At 55.4% G+C, this 23,545-nt stretch overlaps 1 protein-coding gene across 1 annotated transcript in view; it reads left to right on the forward strand.

Annotated features, from left to right (window-relative positions):
* Positions 1-847: 847 nt before the first annotated feature.
* Positions 848-23,545, forward strand: part of LOC149428960 (piezo-type mechanosensitive ion channel component 1-like) — a gene marked incomplete at its 3' end in the record, with an annotated part of 125,166 nt that continues 102,468 nt past the window's right edge. The window contains exon 1 of the mRNA XM_089666901.1: positions 848-2,005. Within this exon, the coding sequence (XP_089523027.1) occupies positions 1,942-2,005 (64 nt within the window). The remainder of the gene's footprint in view (positions 2,006-23,545) is intronic.

A 23,545-nucleotide genomic window follows, 5' to 3' on the forward strand; every position in this document is an offset into this window, starting at 1 on the left:
ATTACTATATGGGATGAATTACTATGGGGGATGAATTACTATATGGGGGATGAATTACTATATGGGGGATGAATTACTATAGGGGGGATGAATTACTATAGGGGATGAATTACTACGGGGGATGAATTACTATATGGGGGATGAATTACTATAGGGGGGATGAATTACTATAGGGGGGATGAATTACTATGGGGGATGAATTACTATATGGGGGATGAATTACTATGGGGGATGAATTACTATATGGGGGATGAATTACTATATGGGGGATGTATTTTCAGTTTTAAAAATGTTTCTCTCAAAATAAATTTCAATCGTGGTTTTGGCGAGATTTGGCTCAGTCGAAAAAAAAGGTTGCCCACCACTGACCTAAGGCTATGATTGTGATTATGACTATACACTGTGGCCCTGATTAACCCTTTGCTTACTGGGCCCTTAAACCCCCTTCATGACCAGAGCGTTTTTTGCAATATATGCAGTGTCGGATTTGTTTTAAATGTTGCAATGGTTTTGCGGCTCCCAGTCTTTTTTTCCCTCTCGGAAACGGGTCCAAGTGGCTCTTTATGTCTTAAAGGTTGCAGACCCCTGGTATAGGTAACACGCGCCTGCAGTACACAAAAACGGCCAGCAAGTGGCGCTGCGGGGGCGTCTTCCAGCCACATCACCCAATACAGACCGATAGGTAACTCGCCTGCAGTACACACAAGCGGCCAGCAGGCGGCGCTGCGGGAGAGTTTCTACACTTCTGTTTGTTGAGTAAACTCGGAAAAAAGAGCGAAAGTAGAAAAAACAAACAGCGAGGCTGGAGGACCGGAGAGGACCGGGGGAGGGGACTGGAGGACCGGAGAGGACCGGGGGAGGGGACTGGAGGACCGGAGAGGACACACGGTGGCTGTACGGAGGGGTCCTGTGATTGGGGTGAACATTCTTCTACAGGCTGACCAGCAGGTGGCTCTGGGAGTTCATAGACTGGGGGCTGCACTGGGATCCTCCGGGGGGATTCTCCTCCACCTGAGGCACTTATAAGGGAAGTTATAGCAAGGCTCCTCCACTTGGGGCAGATACAGGGGTCCTCCCAGTTCAGGGGCAGATACAGGGGTCCTCCCAGTTCAGGGGCAGATACAGGGGTCCTCCACTTGGGGCAGATACAGGGGTCCTCCCAGTTCAGGGGCACTCCAGTTCAGGGGCAGATACAGGGCTCCTCCCAGTTCAGGGGCAGATACAGGGGTCCTCCCAGTTCAGGGGCAGATACAGGGGTAGTTGGTGGGGTGTTCCTTCTGTTGGGTCAGGTAGCGGGGTGTCACTTCTGTCGGGTCAGGTAGTGGGGTGTCACTTCTATCGGGTCAGGTGTTGGGGTGTCCCTTCTATTGGGTACAGTTGGGGTCCCCTCTTATGTTACCCCCCTGCCAGAATACGCAGCACATGCAGGTGAGATCAGAGGGGGGTCAGTCTGTCTTGTTGCGCCCCCTGGGGGATTGTGTAGAAGGCGGGTGGCACCCCTCACCCTGTAGCAGCCCCCCCTCGGTGGGTGTCATTGGAGAGACATAGGGCAGAGTTGTCGCAGGGCAGAGTTGTCGTGAGGATCATCGGGGAGGAGACTGGTCCGATTTAAAAGCTGTAAGGAGTCAGAAGGAGTTCCTGGAGGGGGGAGGGGGGGGTGCTGATCTCATCGTGAGTGGTGGGGAGGGTCCGATTCGAGGAGCAGATCACTGAGAACTTTTTAGTGGAGGACGGGGAGGTCCTGTGTGGAGGTGCCCCCCCCCCGCCTGTCATTCAATGGGAGCACCTCTCAGATTGACTTCTATACACATCAGTGGCTGGGAGCAGCATGGCCTGACCGGAGGGACCTGGAGGGATCTGAGCCCACCGCTGGCCGCCTGCACCCCCTCCCCCACCTGGGACTATTACTCCTCCTGAGAGGGACTGCTCATCCACCTGGCTATGGACTTCCAAGTCCTGTGTGGGGCGCTCTTCTGGCTGCTGCTGCCGCTCTCCCTCTTAGCAGGTAAGTCGCTCAATCCCTTTCCTGCTGTCATATGGCCGGGCTGTGAGAAGCAGCTGATTGAAGTGGGAGAAGCTGCTGGGGGGGAATCGGGAAGCTGCGGGATCTGACTTGTTGTTCCGGGGCTGTCCCTGTCCTTCCTGGGGAGTCGCTCTCCATGCCAGGACACCAGGTAGGTCTGATGATCCCGGTCCGTGGATCGGATCGATCGATGAGGTGGGTGACGACCCCGGAACCTTCACAGAACAAGTCAGCAATTGCAGCTTTCTCTGTCCAGAGATACGAAGGATTCACACGGTCTGTCCGAGATTCACACAACATTCACCTGAAGACATTCACCTGAAGACATTCACCTGAGCAAATATGTGACATTCCTATGACACTTTCTTATGTTTGTGCAAAGGTATAACATCTGCCGCCACCGCGTGTGTCTCCGGCCTCCACCGCGTGTGTCTCCGGCCTCCACCGCGTGTGTCTCCGGCCTCCACCGCGTGTGTCTCCGGCCTCCACCGCGTGTGTCTCCGGCCTCCACCGCGTGTGTCTCCGGCCGCCACCGCTGTGCGTGTCTCCGGCCGCCACCGCTGTGCGTGTCTCCGGCCGCCACCGCTGTGCGTGTCTCCGGCCGCCACCGCGTGTGTCTCTGGCCGCCACCGCTGTGCGTGTCTCTGGCCGCCACCGCGTGTGTCTCTGGCCGCCACCGCTGTGCGTGTCTCTGGCCGCCACCGCGTGTGTCTCTGGCCGCCACATGCTCCTCCCCTTGTATGGTGCCAGACGCCGCGCACATTTCCGTTTGTAGACGCAGCTGTGTGTACAATCCCATTGATTCCTATAGACGTGTACAAAGCCACACAGTGGCTGCGATTCCTACAGGAGAGACTTCTATAGACTGAAATGTCAGATCAGCGAAGTGTACCAAGATCATCCATGAGCCGTGTGATCAGACACGTGTGTGCAGTGCGAGCATGTGTGTTCATTATGGGTGGAGTAGAGAACTGGTAACAGGCGGGGAGCCCCCGTCCGTGGCATCGTCTTGCGGGGAGCCCCCGTCCGCGGCATCGTCTTGTAAGGAGCCCCCGTCCGCGGCATCGTCTTGTAAGGAGCCCCCGTCCGCGGCAGCGTCTTGTGGGGAACCCCCGTCCGTGGCAGCGTCATGCGGGGAGCCCCCGTCCGCGGCAGCGTCATGCGGGGAGCCCCCGTCCGCGGCAGCGTCATGCGGGGAGCCCCCGTCCGCGGCAGCGTCATGCGGGGAGCCCCCGTCCGCGGCAGCGTCATGCGGGGAGCCCCCGTCCGCGGCAGCGTCATGCGGGGAGCCCCCGTCCGCGGCAGCGTCTTGCGGGGAGCCCCGTCCGCGGCAGCGTCTTGCGGGGAGCCCCGTCCGCGGCAGCGTCATGCTGGGAGCCCCCGTCCGCGGCAGCGTCTTGCTGGGAGCCCCCGTCCGCGGCAGCGTCTTGCGTGGAGCCCCCGTCCGCGGCAGCGTCTTGCTGGGAGCCCCCGTCCGCGGCAGCGTCTTGCGGGGAGCCCCCGTCCGCGGCAGCGTCTTGCGGGGAGCCCCCGTCCGCGGCAGCGTCTTGCGTGGAGCCCCCGTCCGCGGCAGCGTCTTGCGTGGAGCCCCCGTCCGTGGCAGCGTCTTGCGTGGAGCCCCCGTCCGTGGCAGCGCCAGATGGTGGAATAAGTGGCGGGCTTCTTGGTTTTGGTTTGTGGTTGTGACTTTATATAGAAACTTCGATTTATCGAATACGAATGAATTGTCTGATTGGACCCTCCGGCCCCCCGTGGCGTCTTCTCACTAACCTGAATCATTACACATCAGATGGAAAAAGTGATTTCAGTTGCTGCGCCGAGTGTATGTCCTGAGCCATGGATAATGTATGTCCTGAGCCATGGATAATGTATGTCCTGAGCCATGGATAATGTATGTACAATGTATGTCCCGAGCCGTGTACAATGTATGTCCCGAGCCGTGTACAATGTATGTCCCGAGCCGTGTACAATGTATGTCCCGAGCCGTGTACAATGTATGTACAATGTATGTCCCGAGCCGTGTACAATGTATGTCCCGAGCCGTGTACAATGTATGTACAATGTATGTCCCGAGCCGTGTACAATGTATGTCCCGAGCCGTGTACAATGTTTGTGCAATGTGTGTCCCGAGCCGTGTACGCCGCGTGTCCCGAGCCGTGTACGCCGCGTGTCCCGAGCCGTGTACGCCGTGTCTCCCGAGCCGTATGTCCCGAGCCGTGTGCAATGTATGTACGCCGTGTGTCCCGAGCCGTGTGCAATGTATGTACAATGTATGTCCCGAGCCGTGTACAATGTATGTTCCGAGCCGTGTACAATGTATGTACAATGTATGTCCCGAGCCGTGTACAATGTTTGTGCAATGTATGTCCCGAGCCGTGTACGCCGTATGTCCCGAGCCGTGTGCAATGTATGTACGCCGTGTGTCCAGAGCCGTGTGCAATGTATGTACAATGTATGTCCCGAGCCGTGTACAATGTATGTTCCGAGCCGTGTACAATGTATGTCCCGAGCCGTGTACAATGTTTGTGCAATGTATGTCCCGAGCCGTGTACGCCGTATGTCCCGAGCCGTGTGTCCCGAGCCGTGTATGATGTATGTCCCGAGCCGTGTATGATGTATGTCCCGAGCCGTGTGCAATGTATGTACGCCGTGTGTCCCGAGCCGTGTGCAATGTATGTACGCCGTGTGTCCCGAGCCGTGTGCAATGTATGTACGCCGTGTGTCCCGAGCCGTGTGCAATGTATGTACGCCGTGTGTCCCGAGCCGTGTACAATGTGGGGCTGGAGAGTACACACTCTGGGACAGCTCTGCACACAAACCAATCATCTTCAGGGTGTTATTGTCCAACAAGCTGAAGCTAGAAGCTGATTGGCCGCCTTGCCGAGCCGCACCAGATTCTGCTCTCTCCAGTCTTTGTAAATCTCCTCCTGCGTGTCCGGATTTCCATCATCGATGTTTCGCTCCTTCTAGTCATTTCTTTACCATTGACTGTGTCGGTCGCTGTGGGACTACAAGGCTCAGCAATGCCGCCTCTGCAGGTTGTGCTGGGACTTGTAGTTCCACAACAGCCATTCATTGATTTTGAACTCCTTCACTCCCATGTCGGGTTGTTCTGGTCTTGTGGCTGTAGATGGAAATCTCCTTGCATTGATAAGTCGATTGATAATAAGTGCGTTTCCAGAAGTGGCGCGACGCGCAGACCTGCGTTCATGGCCGATGATGAGCCGCCACCCAGTAAAAGTTGGGGCCCCTCGGGCGCGATTGCTGAGTTTTGGCCCCAATGCACTTCAGTGACAAGAATTTGTAGAACAAACGTTTTCCCGTTTTTTTTTTTTTTTCTCCCAGTTTTGCGCTCCTCCTCCTCCTGGCTTCTCATTGGCTAAAACAAAGACGATGAAACCCGAAAAAATGACAAACCACAAAATGACAAACATCTGACGTGTGACTCCGGCGCAGAGACTTGGGGGTCATTCACCCCTCATGTGTGTGAATGCGCAGACTTCTGGGTCACTTTGTGTCGATTCATCCAATTCGCTTGGTACGGGTTGTCGGTCACCTCGCGGCGCGCTGTGATTGGCCAGGCAGCCAGAGTACGTTATGGCGGCAGAACGCAGGCGCTGTGTGTGCGTTGGGGTTTCTTTCAGAATAATCGTTATTCCAGCACAAGACCCCGAAACATCGATGCGACTCTCCAGCCTCGGGGGGCCACACACATGAAGATGTAAAACTCAGAATCTTTGGTAATAATTTCTCGCTGTGCGGAGGAAACCGGTTGGTGGCGGAACGGTTGCTATGAGAAACCAGAGATCCTTCCAGAAGGTCACCATACTATGAGGACCCCCTACTCCATCCAGTCATGAAACATCTTTCACTACATAGTTGTCAGGAGACCTAAAGCTGGCCATACACCATACAATCTGATTGTACAATCTCCTTCAGGCCTTGTGGTTGGGGGATGGTAAAAACAAGTGGTTGGTTAAGCCTGCCGGGCGCTATCGCTTGCCAAACGCAACCTGACTGAATGGGGCCGTGCTGCAACTACATGCAATGCAAGTTTTTGGGGGTTAAACCAGGAAGTGAAGATGTAACACAATGCCTCCTCACCGCCTGTCAAACAGCCTCTGAATAGCAATCCACCGCAGATCACTCTTCATAGGGCATCCCAAGTGTAGATGAGTCCCTATATTTACCAAATCTAAACAATCGATCGAATTTATATCAAACCAGAGATGATAATAGATCGGGGGGTTGTCTACAATAGTGGTGCCCTCTGAAGAACAATCTGCAGTGGATCGCTCTTTAGAGAAGCAACATCCTCCCACATCGGACCCCCAGCGTTGGAGGAGATTTATTCTTCCATTGCTGATTGGTGTCCCAGCATTTCCCCGGAAACAAAATGCTGGGCAGGTGCTGAAGTTCTGGTTATCAGTCACATGATCCATCCTTCGGATTCGCAGCAATTTCTGGAAATTTGTAATCTTGCCCAGGAACCCCCAGAGGGCAACCCCCCCCCCTTCCCTGAGAGGAGCCCAAAGGGTGCCCCCCCTTCCTTGAATCCAAAGGGTCCCCCCCTCCAGAGGAATCCAGGGGCCTCCCCCCCCCCCCCTTGAGGAACCCAAAGGGTCTGCCCCCCCTTGAGGAACCCAAAGGGTCTGCCCCCCCTTGAGGAACCCAAAGGGTCTGCCCCCCCCTTGAGGAACCCAAAGGGTCTGCCCCCCCTTGAGGAACCCAAAGGGTCTGCCCCCCCTTGAGGAACCCAAAGGGTCCGCCCCCCCTTGAGGAACCCAATGGGTCTGCCCCCCCGGTTGGAAAAGGCTGGCTCGGAGTAATAGATTTCGGGAGATTTCGGGCTGATTTGTACAGAATTGGGAGAAGTCGTCTCTTCTATATAAATCCTCTTTTCCTGGGTAGCGGCTCCACGTTCCACCAATCGGTGTCTGCGGCCGATGCGGTGATTGAATCCATGAAATGCGATCTGTCATCTGCCATTGTGGAGGTGTTAAGCCTTCAGTCGGGTATATAAACCTGCGGGTGGCGCTCTCCCCCCTCCCCCCCCAGCTGTGGAATGTATATCCCGGGATGAGCAGGCAAAGGCTTGAATTGAACTTCTAATCCATAGAATAACAATCATTGCCTCCGGGGTGATGGCGCTGCAGGGGGGGGGGATGGTGCTGCGGGGGGGCACACTCCATTACTCTGGGGATCAGAGAGTGACCCCCCCCCCACACCTCAACTTTAACTCCTTCCAGGAATACCCCATAAAACCGTTTATTCCCCATTCCAGTCTGACGTGTTATCAAATCTGATCAGAATTCCCGCAGATGTGACCGGAAGGATCGTGTCGGATTTCAGCCGTCCAATGGGGTTACAGCAGATAAAATGTTGGCGACCAATCATCGACTTCTATAGATTTTCTTCGAATTGATGTTTGTCCGGCCCTCAGATACATGTGACTTGTACCTGAGATTATCGCAGTGACCGATGAGGGTCCCATACACACTTTGGGGGGGATTTACTACAACCGGAGAATGCAGAATCCGGTGCAGCTCTGCAGGGCAGCCAATCACCTTCCAGGTTTTATTGGCAAAGCTTCAATGAACAAGCTCGAAGCTGATTGGCTGCCAGGCACAGCTGCACCGGATTCTCTGTGTGCAGCCATGGGCCATGTCCTTGAAGAATGACTTTCTGGAGCTGGAAGAAGGAATGGACGCCGAAATTTCCTTTATTAATTCAGGGCCACAAAATGGAGTAAATAGGAAATATTGTACATATAATAGGATGCAGTGTGTATCCGGCCAGCAGGGGGCGCTCTGGGCTCCCTCCACCTATGAACCAGTGAAGTAGTTGTTGTCAGCTGTCTGATTGGCTGCCTGATGGTGCTCTGGGAATCCTTTTGTTGGTTGTACAGAATATACAATCACATGTAATAGGAAGCTGTGTGTATCCGGCCAGCAGGGGGCGCTCTGGGCTCCCTCCACCTATGAACCAGTGAAGTAGTCGTCAGCTGTCTGATTGGCTGCCCGATGGTGCTCTGGGAATCCTTTTGTCGGTTGTACAGAATATACAATCACATGTAATAGGAAGCTGTGTGTATCCGGCCAGCAGGGGGCGCTCTGTCGGTTGTACACAATATACAATCACATGTAATAGGAAGCTGTGTGTATCCGGCCAGCAGGGGGCGCTCTGTCGGTTGTACACAATATACAATCACATGTAATAGGAAGCTGTGATGGTTGCGGATTAAAGTGAACCCAACATTTCCCTCCAGCAGGCAGAGTAACCGATCCTCTGTGTAGCAGACATATTGAAGTTCCTCCGGTCTGTCCTCTGCTCCCCATTTATCCCAACGCACAACCAGAGCCCCCCACAATCTCCAGCTTAGAGCCCCATATTCTCACATGAACGCACGTCTGTCCAGCAATGGATTTCAGCGTGCGTCATGGTGGGGTCAGGGGTGGGGTCGGGGGTGGGGTCTTGTGTCCACCATACTGGTGTATTCAGATGTTCTGCCTTCATGTGATGAATTCGTTCTGAACCCCAAAGTACATCTACAAGGCGAAGAAACAAAGCCGCTCCGCAGCACCTAGAAACGCACTGTGCATCCCCAAACGTGAGGTTCCCCAAACGTGGGGTTCCCCAAACGTGGGGTTCCCCAAACATGTGAGGTTCCCCAAACATAGTGCAGACTCCCTCATTACAGAGACTTATGGAGCCGATTCGTGGCAAATGTCCTGCCCTAGTACAACGCATCGGTGTGCAGAGAGACGCAGGGCCCCCGGGACCCTTTACCACTCGAATGGCCCCTTGTAGTGCGTTCATCCACATTATAGGACACCTGAACTTCCATTGTGTGAGGACGCGCCTAGCAATACGAATCGGCTGCCAACGCACCCCAATGGAGGAAAAAAGGTCCAAAACCCCTAAGAACGCATCACACAACCGCGTACAGCAGGAGTCTTGGGGGCGCCATTGTGCGCTCTTCTGATTTGGAGCCTCCACTCTCCACACAGAGCAGGTGCTTTGCAGTGAATTGTGGCCCCACACCGCTGTGATTGGGGCCCTGAAAACCTCCACATAGCTGCAATAGAATCTGATTGTTGTCATATCCCTGGATGGTTGTCGCAGCGCTCGGTCGTCGTTCACACTTCCATGTGCAGACATTCTGTTCTCTTCCTGCCTTTGTATGTACTCCTCCTGCCTTTGTATGTACTCCGTGCCTCAGGCCGGGAACAAAGGAAAGGTCAGGATCTGCAATGCAGATTTATTATCCTTTATAATCCAAATGTATTCCTTCTGGAAGGATTATTCAGGTCAGCGCATGCATGAGGAAGAATATCCCGTCCTGGTGATGACGGCGTGCATGAGGAAGAATATCCCGTCCTGGTGATGACAGCATGCATGAGGAAGAATATCCCGTCCTGGTGATGACGGCGTGCATGAGGAAGAATATCCCGTCCTGGTGATGACGGCGTGCATGAGGAAGAATATCCCGTCCTGGTGATGACGGCGTGCATGAGGAAGAATATCCCGTCCTGGTGATGACGGCGTGCATGAGGAAGAATGTTCCGTCCTGGTGATGACGGCGTGCATGAGGAAGAATATCCCGTCCTGGTGATGACGGCGTGCATGAGGAAGAATATCCCGTCCTGGTGATGACGGCGTGCATGAGGAAGAATATCCCGTCCTGGTGATGGCGGCATGCATGAGGAAGAATATCCCGTCCTGGTGATGACGGCGTGCATGAGGAAGAATATCCCGTCCTGGTGATGACAGCATGCATGAGGAAGAATGTTCCGTCCTGGTGATGGCGGCATGCATGAGGAAGAATATCCCGTCCTGGTGATGACAGCATGCATGAGGAAGAATATCCCGTCCTGGTGATGACGGCGTGCATGAGGAAGAATATCCCGTCCTGGTGATGACAGCATGCATGAGGAAGAATGTTCCGTCCTGGTGATGGCGGCGTGCATGAGGAAGAATATCCCGTCCTGGTGATGACAGCGTGCATGAGGAAGAATATCCCGTCCTGGTGATGACAGCATGCATGAGGAAGAATATCCCGTCCTGGTGATGACGGCGTGCATGAGGAAGAATATCCCGTCCTGGTGATGACGGCGTGCATGAGGAAGAATATCCCGTCCTGGTGATGGCGGCGTGCATGAGGAAGAATATCCCGTCCTGGTGATGACAGCATGCATGAGGAAGAATATCCCGTCCTGGTGATGACGGCGTGCATGAGGAAGAATATCCCGTCCTGGTGATGACGGCGTGCATGAGGAAGAATATCCCGTCCTGGTGATGACGGCGTGCATGAGGAAGAATATCCCGTCCTGGTGATGACGGCGTGCATGAGGAAGAATATCCCGTCCTGGTGATGACGGCGTGCATGAGGAAGAATATCCCATCCTGGTGATGGCGGCGTGCATGAGGAAGAATATCCCGTCCTGGTGATGACGGCGTGCATGAGGAAGAATGTTCCGTCCTGGTGATGACGGCGTGCATGAGGAAGAATATCCCATCCTGGTGATGGCGGCGTGCATGAGGAAGAATATCCCATCCTGGTGATGGCGGCGTGCATGAGGAAGAATATCCCGTCCTGGTGATGACGGCATGCATGAGGAAGAATGTTCCGTCCTGGTGATGGCGGCATGCGTGAGGAAGAATGTTCCATCCTGGTGATGGCGGCGTGCATGAGGAAGAATATCCCGTTCTGGTGATGGCGGCGTGCATGAGGAAGAATATCCCGTCCTGGTGATGACGGCGTGCATGAGGAAGAATATCCCGTCCTGGTGATGACGGTGTCCATGAGGAAGAATGTTCCGTCCTGGTGATGACAGCATGCATGAGGAAGAATGTTCCGTCCTGGTGATGACGGCATGCGTGAGGAAGAATGTTCCGTCCTGGTGATGACGGCGTCCATGAGGAAGAATGTTCCGTCCTGGTGATGACGGCGTGCATGAGGAAGAATATCCCGTCCTGGTGATGACGGCGTGCATGAGGAAGAATATCCCGTCCTGGTGATGACGGCGTCCATGAGGAAGAATATCCCGTCCTGGTGATGACGGCGTGCATGAGGAAGAATATCCCGTCCTGGTGATGACGGCGTGCATGAGGAAGAATATCCCGTCCTGGTGATGACGGCGTCCATGAGGAAGAATATCCCGTCCTGGTGATGACGGCGTCCATGAGGAAGAATGTCCCGTCCTGGTGATGACGGCGTCCATGAGGAAGAATATCCCGTCCTGGTGATGACAGCATGCATGAGGAAGAATATCCCGTCCTGGTGATGACGGCGTCCATGAGGAAGAATATCCCGTCCTGGTGATGACGGCGTCCATGAGGAAGAATATCCCGTCCTGGTGATGACGGCGTCCATGAGGAAGAATATCCCGTCCTGGTGATGACGGCGTCCATGAGGAAGAATATCCCGTCCTGGTGATGACGGCGTCCATGAGGAAGAATATCCCGTCCTGGTGATGACAGCGTGCATGAGGAAGAATATCCCGTCCTGGTGATGACGGCGTGCATGAGGAAGAATATCCCGTCCTGGTGATGACGGCGTGCATGAGGAAGAATATCCCGTCCTGGTGATGGCGGCGTGCATGAGGAAGAATATCCCGTCCTGGTGATGACGGCGTCCATGAGGAAGAATGTTCCGTCCTGGTGATGACGGCGTGCATGAGGAAGAATGTTCCGTCCTGGTGATGACGGCATGCGTGAGGAAGAATGTTCCGTCCTGGTGATGACGGCGTCCATGAGGAAGAATATCCCGTCCTGGTGATGACGGCGTCCATGAGGAAGAATATCCCGTCCTGGTGATGACGGCGTGCATGAGGAAGAATATCCCGTCCTGGTGATGACGGCGTCCATGAGGAAGAATATCCCGTCCTGGTGATGACGGCGTCCATGAGGAAGAATATCCCGTCCTGGTGATGACAATCTTTCATCTGTGTCGGTAGGAAAGTAATATTGTTACTGTAGAAAGTATCATTCTGGGGCCCAACGATCCACAACTCACAAAGAAGGAAAAAGAAAACGGTTTCCTATTTATTTTTTATTGCAAAAAGTATAAATATTAATGGTCAGAAAACATTATCTGGGGGTACAGGGGAGGAAGGTGTGCCCAACTACACGACCACTGCGATTGGTTGTCACAGTGGTCATATGACTGGCAGCCAGTCCCACCAGCTCCCAGTAATCACTACAGACCAGGAGCTCTGTTATCCTCTTTTCACACTTTTTTCGTCCATAGATACATACACCATATTGCCCCAAGTATTGGCCCCGCCCTTTACACACACATGACCTTTAATGGCCCCTCCCAGTCTTAGTCTGTAGGGTTCAATATTGAGTTGGCCCCGCCCTTTCCATGCACATGACCTTTAATGGCCCCTCCCAGTCTTAGTCTGTAGGGTTCAATATTGAGTTGGCCCCGCCCTTTCCATGCACATGACCTTTAATGGCCCCTCCCAGTCTTAGTCCGTAGGGTTCAATATTGAGTTGGCCCCGCCCTTTCCACACACATGACCTTTAATGGCCTCCCAGTCGTAGTCCGTAGGGTTCAATATTGAGTTGGCCCCGCCCTTTCCACACACATGACCTTTAATGGCCCCCCAGTCTTAGTCCGTAGGGTCCAATATTGAGTTGGCCCCGCCCTTTCCATGCACATGACCTTTAATGGCCCCCCAGTCTTAGCCCGTAGGGTTCAATATTGAGTTGGCCCCGCCCCCCGCAGCTATAACAGCTTCAACTCTTCTGGGAAGGCCGTCCACAAGGTTTAGGAGGGTGTCTATGGGAAGGTTGGACCATTCTTCCAGAAGCACATTTGTCAGGTCAGGCACTGATGTCGGGGGAGGAGGCACTGATGTCGGGGGAGGAGGCACTGATGTCGGGGGAGGAGGCACTGATGTCGGGGGAGGGGCACTGATGTCGGGGGAGGAGGCACTGATGTCGGGGGAGGAGGCACTGATGTCGGGGGAGGAGGCACTGATGTCGGGGGAGGGGCACTGCTGTCGGGGGAGGAGGCACTGATGTCGGGGGAGGAGGCACTGATGTCGGGGGAGGAGGCACTGATGTCGGGGGAGGGGCACTGATGTCGGGGGAGGAGGCCTGGCTCGCAGTCTCCGCGGTGGGATATAACGCATGTCTCCATGGCGGCGGAGCGCTCACCGCAGTCACATGATTAGAGGCGGGGAATGGATGGCACTCAGAGATTGATGGCAGATTTCTGTCTCCAGTCACAAGAAATATCTGAATATGATAATTGGAGTGAAGATAGAGTCAGATTTACAAATTCCTCGCCCTGGGATTAGTTGGATCCTGGGGCCCCTCGCCCTGGGATTAGTTGGATCCTGGGGCCCCTCGCCCTGGGATTAGTTGGATCCTGGGGCCCCTCGCCCTGGGATTAGTTGGATCCTGGGGCCCCTCGCCCTGGGATTAGTTGGATCCTGGGGCCCCTCGCCCTGGGATTAGTTGGATCCTGGGGCCCCTCGCCCTGGGATTAGTTGGATCCTGGGGCCCCTCGCCCTGGGATTAGTTGGATCCTGGGGCCCCTCGCCCTGGGATTAGTTGGATCCTGGGGCCCCTCGCCCTGGGATTAGTTGGATCCCGGGGCCCCTCGCCCTGGGATTAGTTGGATCCCGGGGCCCCTGGCCCTGGGATTAGTTGGATCCCGCTCCCCCTTGCCCTGGGATTAGTTGGATCCCGCTCCCCCTCGCCCTGGGATTAGTTGGATCCCGTTCCCTCTCGCCCCGGGATTAGTTGGACCCCGTTCCCTCTCGCCCCGGGATTAGTTGGATCCCGGGGCCCCTCGCCCTGGGATTAGTTGGATCCTGGGGCCCCTCGCCAGGGGATTAGTTTGATCCCGGGGCCCCTCGCCCTGGGATTAGTTGGATCCCGTTCCCTCTCGCCAGGGGATTAGTTTGATCCCGGGGCCCCTCGCCCTGGGATTAGTTGGACCCCGTTCCCCCTCGCCCTGGGATTAGCTGGATCCTGGGGCCCCTCGCCCTGGGATTAGTTGGATCCTGGGGCCCCTCGCCCTGGGATTAGTTGGACCCCGTTCCCTCTCGCCCTGGGATTAGTTGGATCCCGGGGCCCCTGGCCCTGGGATTAGTTGGATCCCGCTCCCCCTTGCCCTGGGATTAGTTGGACCCCGTTCCCCCTCGCCCTGGGATTAGTTGGATCCTGTTCCCTCTCGCCCCGGGATTAGTTGGATCCCGGGGCCCCTGGCCCTGGGATTAGTTGGATCCCGCTCCCCCTCGCCCTGGGATTAGTTGGATCCTGGGGCCCCTCGCCCTGGGATTAGTTGGATCCCGGGGCCCCTGGCCCTGGGATTAGTTGGATCCCGGGGCCCCTCGCCCTGGGATTAGTTGTACCCCGTTCCCTCTCGCCCTGGGATTAGTTGGACCCCGTTCCCTCTCGCCCTGGGATTAGTTGTACCCCGTTCCCTCTCGCCCTGGGATTAGTTGTACCCCGTTCCCTCTCGCCCTGGGATTAGTTGGATCCTGGGGCCCCTCGCCCTGGGATTAGTTGGACCCCGTTCCCTCTCGCCCTGGGATTAGTTGGATCCCGGGGCCCCTGGCCCTGGGATTAGTTGGATCCCGCTCCCCCTTGCCCTGGGATTAGTTGGACCCCGTTCCCCCTCGCCCTGGGATTAGTTGGATCCTGTTCCCTCTCGCCCCGGGATTAGTTGGATCCCGGGGCCCCTGGCCCTGGGATTAGTTGGATCCCGCTCCCCCTCGCCCTGGGATTAGTTGGATCCTGGGGCCCCTCGCCCTGGGATTAGTTGGATCCCGGGGCCCCTGGCCCTGGGATTAGTTGGATCCCGGGGCCCCTGGCCCTGGGATTAGTTGTACCCCGTTCCCTCTCGCCCTGGGATTAGTTGTACCCCGTTCCCTCTCGCCCTGGGATTAGTTGTACCCCGTTCCCTCTCGCCCTGGGATTAGTTGTACCCCGTTCCCTCTCGCCCTGGGATTAGTTGTACCCCGTTCCCTCTCGCCCTGGGATTAGTTGTACCCCGTTCCCTCTCGCCCTGGGATTAGTTGTACCCCGTTCCCTCTCGCCCTGGGATTAGTTGGACCCCGTTCCCTCTCGCCCTGGGATTAGATGGATCCTGGGGCCCCTCGCCCTGGGATTTGCTGAGACCAGCCTGTGTCTCCTTTGTCTCGGACTCTTGGTACCTGGGCTCTGAATATCACAGGGGTCTGAGAGGTACATTGAGATGTCGGAGGAGATCCACACCCACCAACATTCCCGGAGCCGAGTGCTTACAGCTCCGATATTTTGGCATAGAAAGGAAACGAGGAAATCTGCTGATCCCGGGAGGACGGCGCCATATTGGATGGGTTACCTCCAAGGTGACAACACAGCTTACCCAGAGTGCTCTGGGACTCCAACCAGTCAGTGTGAGGAAGGAGAACGGCGCCATCCAGGCAGAGGAGCCGTCCTTCTCTCCCGTTACTGACGCATTTCGGCCCAGTCAGGGGATTGGTCATAACTGGACTCTACTGGGCGGGGCAAAATGCGTCCAATGTCAGTGAGCAGAGCGCGATTATGTGCCGGAATGGATGGTGCCAACCAGGCGATGGGGCTGTGTGTGTCTATTGCTGTACGTGCCGGAGGACTCCGCTGCCTCTTCATAAAGGGGGACTCCGCTATCTTCATAAAGGGGGACTCCGCTGCCTCTTCATAAAGGGGGACTCCGCTATCTTCATAAAGGGGGACTCCGCCTCCGTGTCTTCATAAAGGGGGACTCCGCCTCCGTGTCTTCATAAAGGGGGACTCCGCCTCCGTGTCTTCATAAAGGGGGACTCCGCCTCCGTGTCTTCATAAAGGGGGACTCCGCCTCCGTGTCTTCATAAAGGGGGACTCCGCCTCGTCATAAAGGGGGACTCCGCCTCGTCATAAAGGGGGACTCCGCCTCGTCATAAAGGGGGACTCCGCCTCGTCATAAAGGGGGACTCCGCCTCGCCATAAAGGGGGACTCCGCCTCCTCATAAAGGGGGACTCCGCCTCCTCATCATACAGGGGGACTCCGCCTCCGTCTCTTCATACAGGGGGACTCCTCCGCCCTCTCTTCATAAAGGGGGACTCCGCCTCGTCATAAAGGGGGACTCCGCCTCGTCATAAAGGGGGACTCCTCCGCCCTCTCTTCATAAAAGGAGGATCCGCCGTCTTGGGGTTCACGGGGTGATGGATGGGTGCCGTCCCGTGCTTGTGGGGGGATGGGTGCCGTCCCGTGCTCGTGGGGGGATGGGTGCCGTCCCGTGCTCGTGGGGGGATGGGTGTCATCCAGTGGTCCTAGGGTTTTTCCTCTCCCAAGGCATGATGATTCCTGGCCATTATGGTGACTAAATTGAGGGCTCGTTTACCCGTGTGGCTGCCCTTCCGTGTTGTTTGACAGGCGTCTGGGAAGCAACATGTCACCCCGTCACCCCTCACTACTACAGCAGACATGCGCAGGTTGCGGTGGGTTCAGACTGACTCCATTCACTTGGTTATCAGAACTTTTGCTGCACAGCAGCTGCTGTATTGTGATAAGGGGGCAGTCAGGGGTGGTAAAACCAGAACTTAATTGCCTATTTTTACACCCCCCGGCCACAAGTGTAAGGCAGGCATGAGCTATTGGGAAGGTGGCCATTGAAATGAGTGCGGCTGCGCCAAGTCCTGCATGCGCAATGCTGCTGTGAATACCATCACACTAACTGCTGCGTTCTCACACAATGCCAGCTTCCCCATCGATCGACCCGGCATTTCAGCACCCGCTTCCCCATCGATCGACCCGGCAGTTCAGCACCCGCTTCCCCATCGATCGACCCGGCATTTCAGCACGCGCTTCCCCATCGATCGACCCGGCATTTCAGCACCCGCTTCCCCATCGATCGACCCGGCAGTTCAGCACCCGCTTCCCCATCGATCGACCCGGCAGTTCAGCACCCGCTTCCCCATCGATCGACCCGGCAGTTCAGCACCCGCTTCCCCATCGATCGACCCGGCAGTTCAGCACCCGCTTCCCCATCGATCGACCCGGCAGTTCAGCACCCGCTTCCCCATCGATCGACCCGGCAGTTCAGCACCCGCTTCCCCATCGATCGACCCGGCAGTTCAGCACCCGCTTCCCCATCGATTGACCCGGCATTTCAGCACGCGCTTCCCCATCGATCGACCCGGCATTTCAGCACCCGCTTCCCCATCGATCGACCCGGCAGTTCAGCACCCGCTTCCCCATCGATCGACCCGGCAGTTCAGCACCCGCTTCCCCATCGATCGACCCGGCAGTTCAGCACCCACTTCCCCATCAATCGACCCGGCATTTCAGCACCCGCTTCCCCATCGATCGACCCGGCATTTTAGCACCCGCTTTCCCATCGATCGACCCGGCAGTTGAGCAACCGCTTCCCCATCGATCGACCCGGCATTTCAGCACCCACTTCCCCATCGATCGACCCGGCATTTCAGCACCCGCTTCCCCATCGATCGACCCGGCAGTTCAGCACCCGCTTCCCCATCGATCGACCCGGCAGTTCAGCACCCGCTTCCCCATCGATCGACCCGGCATTTCAGCACCCGCTTCCCCATCGATCGACCCGGAAGTTCAGCACCCGCTTCCCCATCGATCGACCTGGCATTTCAGCACCCGCTTTCCCATCGATCGACCCGGAAGTTCAGCACCCGCTTCCCCATCGATCGATCTGGCATTTTAGCACCCGCTTTCCCATCGATCGACCCGGCAGTTCAGCACCCGCTTCCCCATCGATCGACCCGGCATTTCAGCACCCGCTTCCCCATCGATCGACCCGGCAGTTCAGCACCCGCTTCCCCATCGATCGACCCGGCAGTTTAGCACCCGCTTCCCCATCGATCGGCCCGGCATTTCAGCAACCGCTTCCCCATCGATCGACCCGGCATTTCAGCAACCGCTTTCCCATCGATCGACCCGGCAGTTGAGCAACCGCTTCCCCATCGATCGACCCGGCATTTCAGCACCCGCTTCCCCATCGATCGACCCGGCATTTCAGCACCCGCTTCCCCATCGATCGACCCGGCATTTCAGCACCCGCTTCCCCATCGATCGACCCGGCATTTCAGCACCCGCTTCCCCATCGATAATAGCTATATGAGCATGGTGGGGAAACATTCGCCCAGATCACATCCCCTTCTCAAGCGGACATTTTCCGGCTCCAGGACCATGACCCATCTGCATTGTCGGAGACAATCTGGCATAATTCAGGCCATGGCTTGTGTGTGGAGGGACTCGGCCCCCCTTCTCAATAGCTCAGTGCTAGTCCTTCCTTCCAGCAAAATGGATTGAATGCTGCTGACTATTGTTATTGCTGTTACTGGAGCCAGAAGTCAACAAATCCAGTGCTGAGAGCAGCAAAAACCAGAGCTCTATCTTCTAGGATGCGCAGGTTACAGAGCTCCAGGATCTAGGAGCAGCAAGTACTAGAGCTTCAGGAGCTAGGGGCAGAAAAATGCCAGAGCTCTGGGATCTAGGAGAAGCAGGTTCCATAACTCCGTCCCCCTAGGAGCAGAAGATGCCAGAGCTCCGTCCCCCTAGGAGAAGCAGGTTCCATAACTCCATCCCCCTAGGAGCCAGCAAATGCCAGAGCTCCGTCCCCCTAGGAGCAGAAGATGCCAGAGCTCCATCCCCCTAGGAGCCAGCAAATGCCAGAGCTCCGTCCCCCTAGGAGCAGAAGATGCCAGAGCTCCTACCCCCTAGGAGAAGCAAATGCCAGAGCTCGGTCCCCCTAGGAGCCAGCAGGTGCCAGAGCTCGGTCCCCCTAGGAGCCAGCAGGTGCCAGAGCTCGGTCCCCCTAGGAGGCAGCAGGTGCCAGAGCTCGGTCCCCCTAGGAGGCAGCAGGTGCCAGAGCTCGGTCCCCCTAGGAGGCAGCAGGTGCCAGAGCTCGGTCCCCCTAGGAGGCAGCAGGTGCCAGAGCTCGGTCCCCCTAGGAGGCAGCAGGTGCCAGAGCTCGGTCCCCCTAGGAGGCTGCAGGTGCCAGAGCTCGGTCCCCCTAGGAGGCAGCAGGTGCCAGAGCTCGGTCCCCCTAGGAGGCGGCAGGTGCCAGAGCTCGGTCCCCCTAGGAGGCGGCAGGTGCCAGAGCTCGGTCCCCCTAGGAGCCGGCAGGTGCCAGAGCTCGGTCCCCCTAGGAGCCAGCAGGTGCCAGAGCTCGGTCCCCCTAGGAGCCAGCAGGTGCCAGAGCTCGGTCCCCCTAGGAGCCAGCAGGTGCCAGAGCTCGGTCCCCCTAGGAGCAGCAGGTGCCAGGATGTACAGTGAAGGATGTCAGAGATTTTCGGTCTTTACATGATGATTTTGCGGCATGAATACGGGGCAGAGTGAGATGTTTTACCTGTTGATCCTTCAGCCACCTCTATAGTCACATTCAGGTTGCGGGGTTCCGGCTCCTGGGGTTTAGTTCCCAGTTCTGGGAGAGATTTGTCCAGACCTGTCTTAGCCAAACATTTACAGTAAATATGCAGCTGAAACATAAACTGTGTCTGTCTTCTAAAATGTAAATGATTGCAGTGTTGGGCTCCATCCACCCTTGTCATCCTGGATGCTCCATGTTATTGGCCCACCTCCTGGCTGTTGTGTGCGTTCCTGATGAACATCCTCTCCCATCATGTAATAACTCCTCCCTTCATGTAATAACTCCTCCCATCATGTAATAACTCCTCCCTTCATGTAATAACTCCTCCCATCATGTAATAACTCCTCCCTTCATGTAATAACTCCTCCCTTCACCCCTCATCCTTCAGCTTCCTAAAAACATATTTCAATTCCAAGCTACCTTTTCTAAAAGTATAAATTGGTCTCCCAGCGGCGGCTCCGGCTTCAATCCTCACCTTTGATCTAGAGACATGCAGTACTCCATAGTCAGGTCCATGACCTCTTACCACTTGGTCACTCATCTGTCCCCAAGACTTCAGATAAAGCCGATGAAGTTAAATGAAAGTCAGAACTTTTATGGCCTCCTTCCAGCGCAGTGACCGTATTGAACCCTTGGGGACAGGCTTGAACAGGCACCTACCTTCTTCAGGAGACCAGCAGTGGTCGTCTCTGTAGGACTCTCGTGACTGGAGCACCATCCATCTCTGAACCCTGTCCAGGCAGTCTCTGGAGTTCAGATTGCAGGTATACAAATGGGCCCCATGGCCTCCCTTACAGGATGAATGTATCATTTGTGAGGACAGGAAATATTTTTTTTTACAAGTTTTGGTGGTTTTCGTTCACCCCGAATAGAAGATCATAAAGCAGCTTTCAGCACATGACTGCGGCACCGAAGGAAGAGTTTCCTCAAACACCAACTTCTGTCATCTGTGCTAAAGAATTCCAAAAACAAAGAGTTTAGTACAAAAAAATATATATAAATATATCCTCCATATTTCCACCAATGTATAGGCAGCATTCCATCACTGTTCATCCAGGGGGAGGGGCCAAAGTCCACCCACAAATGTTGGCAGCCAATGACACGGCTGATTTTTAGTCCTATGCCTCATCGGAGACCATAATATGAAGAATCTGAAAGAGGACCTTGTGGCAAATACAGAGTTCACTTATTCTATTATTCTGGTTTATTAGTTCTTCTGTTTTTGTGTTTTTACATTATTGCTAAAATATATATTTCAGTATAACGAGGCGGGATTGGCCAATATGGGTATTAAAGCAGAACTAAACTGTCTGTGATCCCCACGGACTGCAAAGGCTATTTAATATTCACAGCAAACTCACCCATCCTTCCATGTGTCCCTCCACCCGTGTCTCCCTCCCTCCACCCGTGTCTCCCTCCTTCCCGCGTCTCCCTCCTTCCCGCGTCTCCCTCCTTCCCGCGTCTCCCTCCTTCCCGCGTCTCCCTCCTTCCCGCTCTCCCTCCCTCCACGTCTCCCTCCTTCCGCGTCTCCCTCCTTCCGCGTCTCCCTCCTTCCGCGTCTCCCTTCTTCCGTGTCTCCCTCCATCTGCGTCTCCCTCCCTCCATCTGCGTCTCCCTCCATCCACGTCTCCCTCCCTCCATCCGCGTCTCCCTCCCTCCTTCCGCGTCTCCCTTCTTCCGCGTCTCCCTTCTTCCATGTCTCCCTCCATCCGCGTCTCCCTCCCTCCATCTGCGTCTCCCTCCTTTCGCGTCTCCCTCCCTCCATCCGTGTCTCCCTTCTTCCGTGTGGAGTGGGGGGTCTATATAAACCTCATTCAGTGTCCTTTCAATACGTTCCTTCCATTACTGGACTGTAGAATGGGTCTGACTGTTACTATTGGATGCTCCCTCGGCCTGCCCCGGTCACCGAGTCTTCCTATTGGATGCTCCCTCGGCCTGCTCCGGTCACCGACTCTTACTATTGGATGCTCCCTCGGCCTGCCCCGGTCACCGACTCTTACTATTGGATGGTCCCTCGGCCTGCCCCGGTCACTGACTTTTACTATTGGATGCTCCCTCGGCCTGCCCCGGTCACCGAGTCTTCCTATTGGATGCTCCCTCGGCCTGCCCCGGTCACCGACTGTTACTGTTGGATGCTCCCTTGGCCTGCCCCGGTCACCGACTCCTACTATTGGATGGTCCCTTGGCCTGCCCCGGTCACCGACTCTTACTATTGGATGGTCCCTTGGCCTGCCCCGGTCACCGACTCTTACTATTGGATGGTCCCTCTGCCTGCCCTGGTCATTCAGGCATCCACTCGTGTGATGTAGGCCGTCCTGCCAGACAAAGTATCCAGGTCAGGGACCTCACTTTTCTTAACAATAAAGCTTGACCTCCTACTGGCCTCAGCCTGCTGGTTGGACATTGAGGAGCAGAAGTCTGTGGAGCAGGTCCTCCCTCTGCTCTCCCCTCCTGTAACCTCATAGAAGGGATGATGAGCTTGGCTGATTCTTCTGGGTTGTCTCCGTCTGTCACTGGTGTCTGGGAAGCTGACGTCCGCATTAGTCACAGATAATCATGTCCTCCTTCCTCTGATGGCTGACAGACGTCTCGTCTTGTGACTGAAGGAAAAGATTCGCTCTAAATAATCGCGTGAAGATTTCCCCTCTTCTAAAATTATCCACCAAAGAAAACTTCGCTCCAGAATTCCACTCCGAAAATCTCATCCTCATTACACATTTCCTAATGCTCTGCACAGCAGATCCCAGGCTGTAGGTCCCTATTACATGTGCAGGTCCCGGGCTGTAGGTCCCTATTACATGTGCAGATCCCAGGCTGTAGGTCCCTATTACATGTGCAGATCCCAGGATGTAGGTCCCTATTACATGTGCAGATCCCAGGATGTAGGTCCCTATTACATGTGCAGATCCCAGGCTGTAGGTCCCTATTACATGTGCAGATCCCAGGCTGTAGGTCCCTATTACATGTGCAGATCCCAGGATGTAGGTCCCTATTACATGTGCAGATCCCAGGCTGTAGATCCCTATTACATGTGCAGATCCCGGGCTGTAGGTCCCTATTACATGTGCAGATCCCAGGATGTAGGTCCCTATTACATGTGCAGATCCCAGGCTGTAGGTCCCTATTACATGTGCAGATCCCAGGCTGTAGGTCCCTATTACATGTGCAGATCCCAGGTTGTAGGTCCCTATTACATGTGCAGATCCCAGGTTGTAGGTCCCTATTACATGTGCAGATCCCAGGTTGTAGGTCCCTATTACATGTGCAGATCCCAGGTTGTAGGTCCCTATTACATGTGCAGATCCCAGGTTGTAGGTCCCTATTACATGTGCAGATCCCAGGTTGTAGATCCCTATTACATGTGCAGATCCCGGGCTGTAGGTCCCTATTACATGTGCAGATCCCAGGCTGTAGATCCCTATTACATATGCAGGCCCCTCAGATCCCGTCCGTCAGATTTTCCAGCCTATCCGTAAGCTCCATGTTAGTCCATAGGCAGGCCTACTTTCATTTTTCGGATGGATCTGAGGTCCATCTGCATCCTTCTGCCCAAGGACCTAACATGCTCCGAGAGGGCAGACCGGAACGGACACGGATCTCAGGCCACATTGTACAGTTTGGCTCTGATTGGCCACAAGACTCATTGACAGCTCGCCGGCTGACCTGAGGGTGTACAGCTGGTATGATTGGCCCCCCAAGTGTTCTGCTGGCCAATGTCCAGGGGAATGGTTGCCTTCGGTGGGGTTTCTTTCCTCCTGTAGCCCTGACCATGTTGTCACCAGGAGAAGTCAGGAAATGTGCTGCTGCTGTGTCTATAGGAACTTCAGACTTTCCGTGGGACTGCTTTGGGTACAATTCCCATTTATTGATGTTCTCTAGAAGATCCCAAATGTACGCAGAGAGTTCAGGTTCCCTCTACCTCGCTATCAATGCCCCAAATCTGAAAGATCCGGTTTTTGATGGAACTGACCTTCAAAAACGTTATTTTGGCTTCTGCTTTCATTGTACATTGCGCTGCCCGCGGTTCACCAGCTTGTCCTCGGAGCTTACAGTCTACATCTTGTATACCTGTTGGAGCAACACTGGGATTCTTCTGTATCATCCGTGCGGTCTGACTACAACATAGAAATCTGGTTTTCTCTCAGAGGACTTA

The sequence above is a fragment of the Staurois parvus genome, unplaced genomic scaffold (genome assembly GCF_062004578.1).
Source record: "Staurois parvus isolate SC_StPar_1 unplaced genomic scaffold, SC_StPar_1.0 ptg002892l, whole genome shotgun sequence".
Lineage (NCBI taxonomy): Eukaryota > Metazoa > Chordata > Amphibia > Anura > Ranidae > Staurois > Staurois parvus.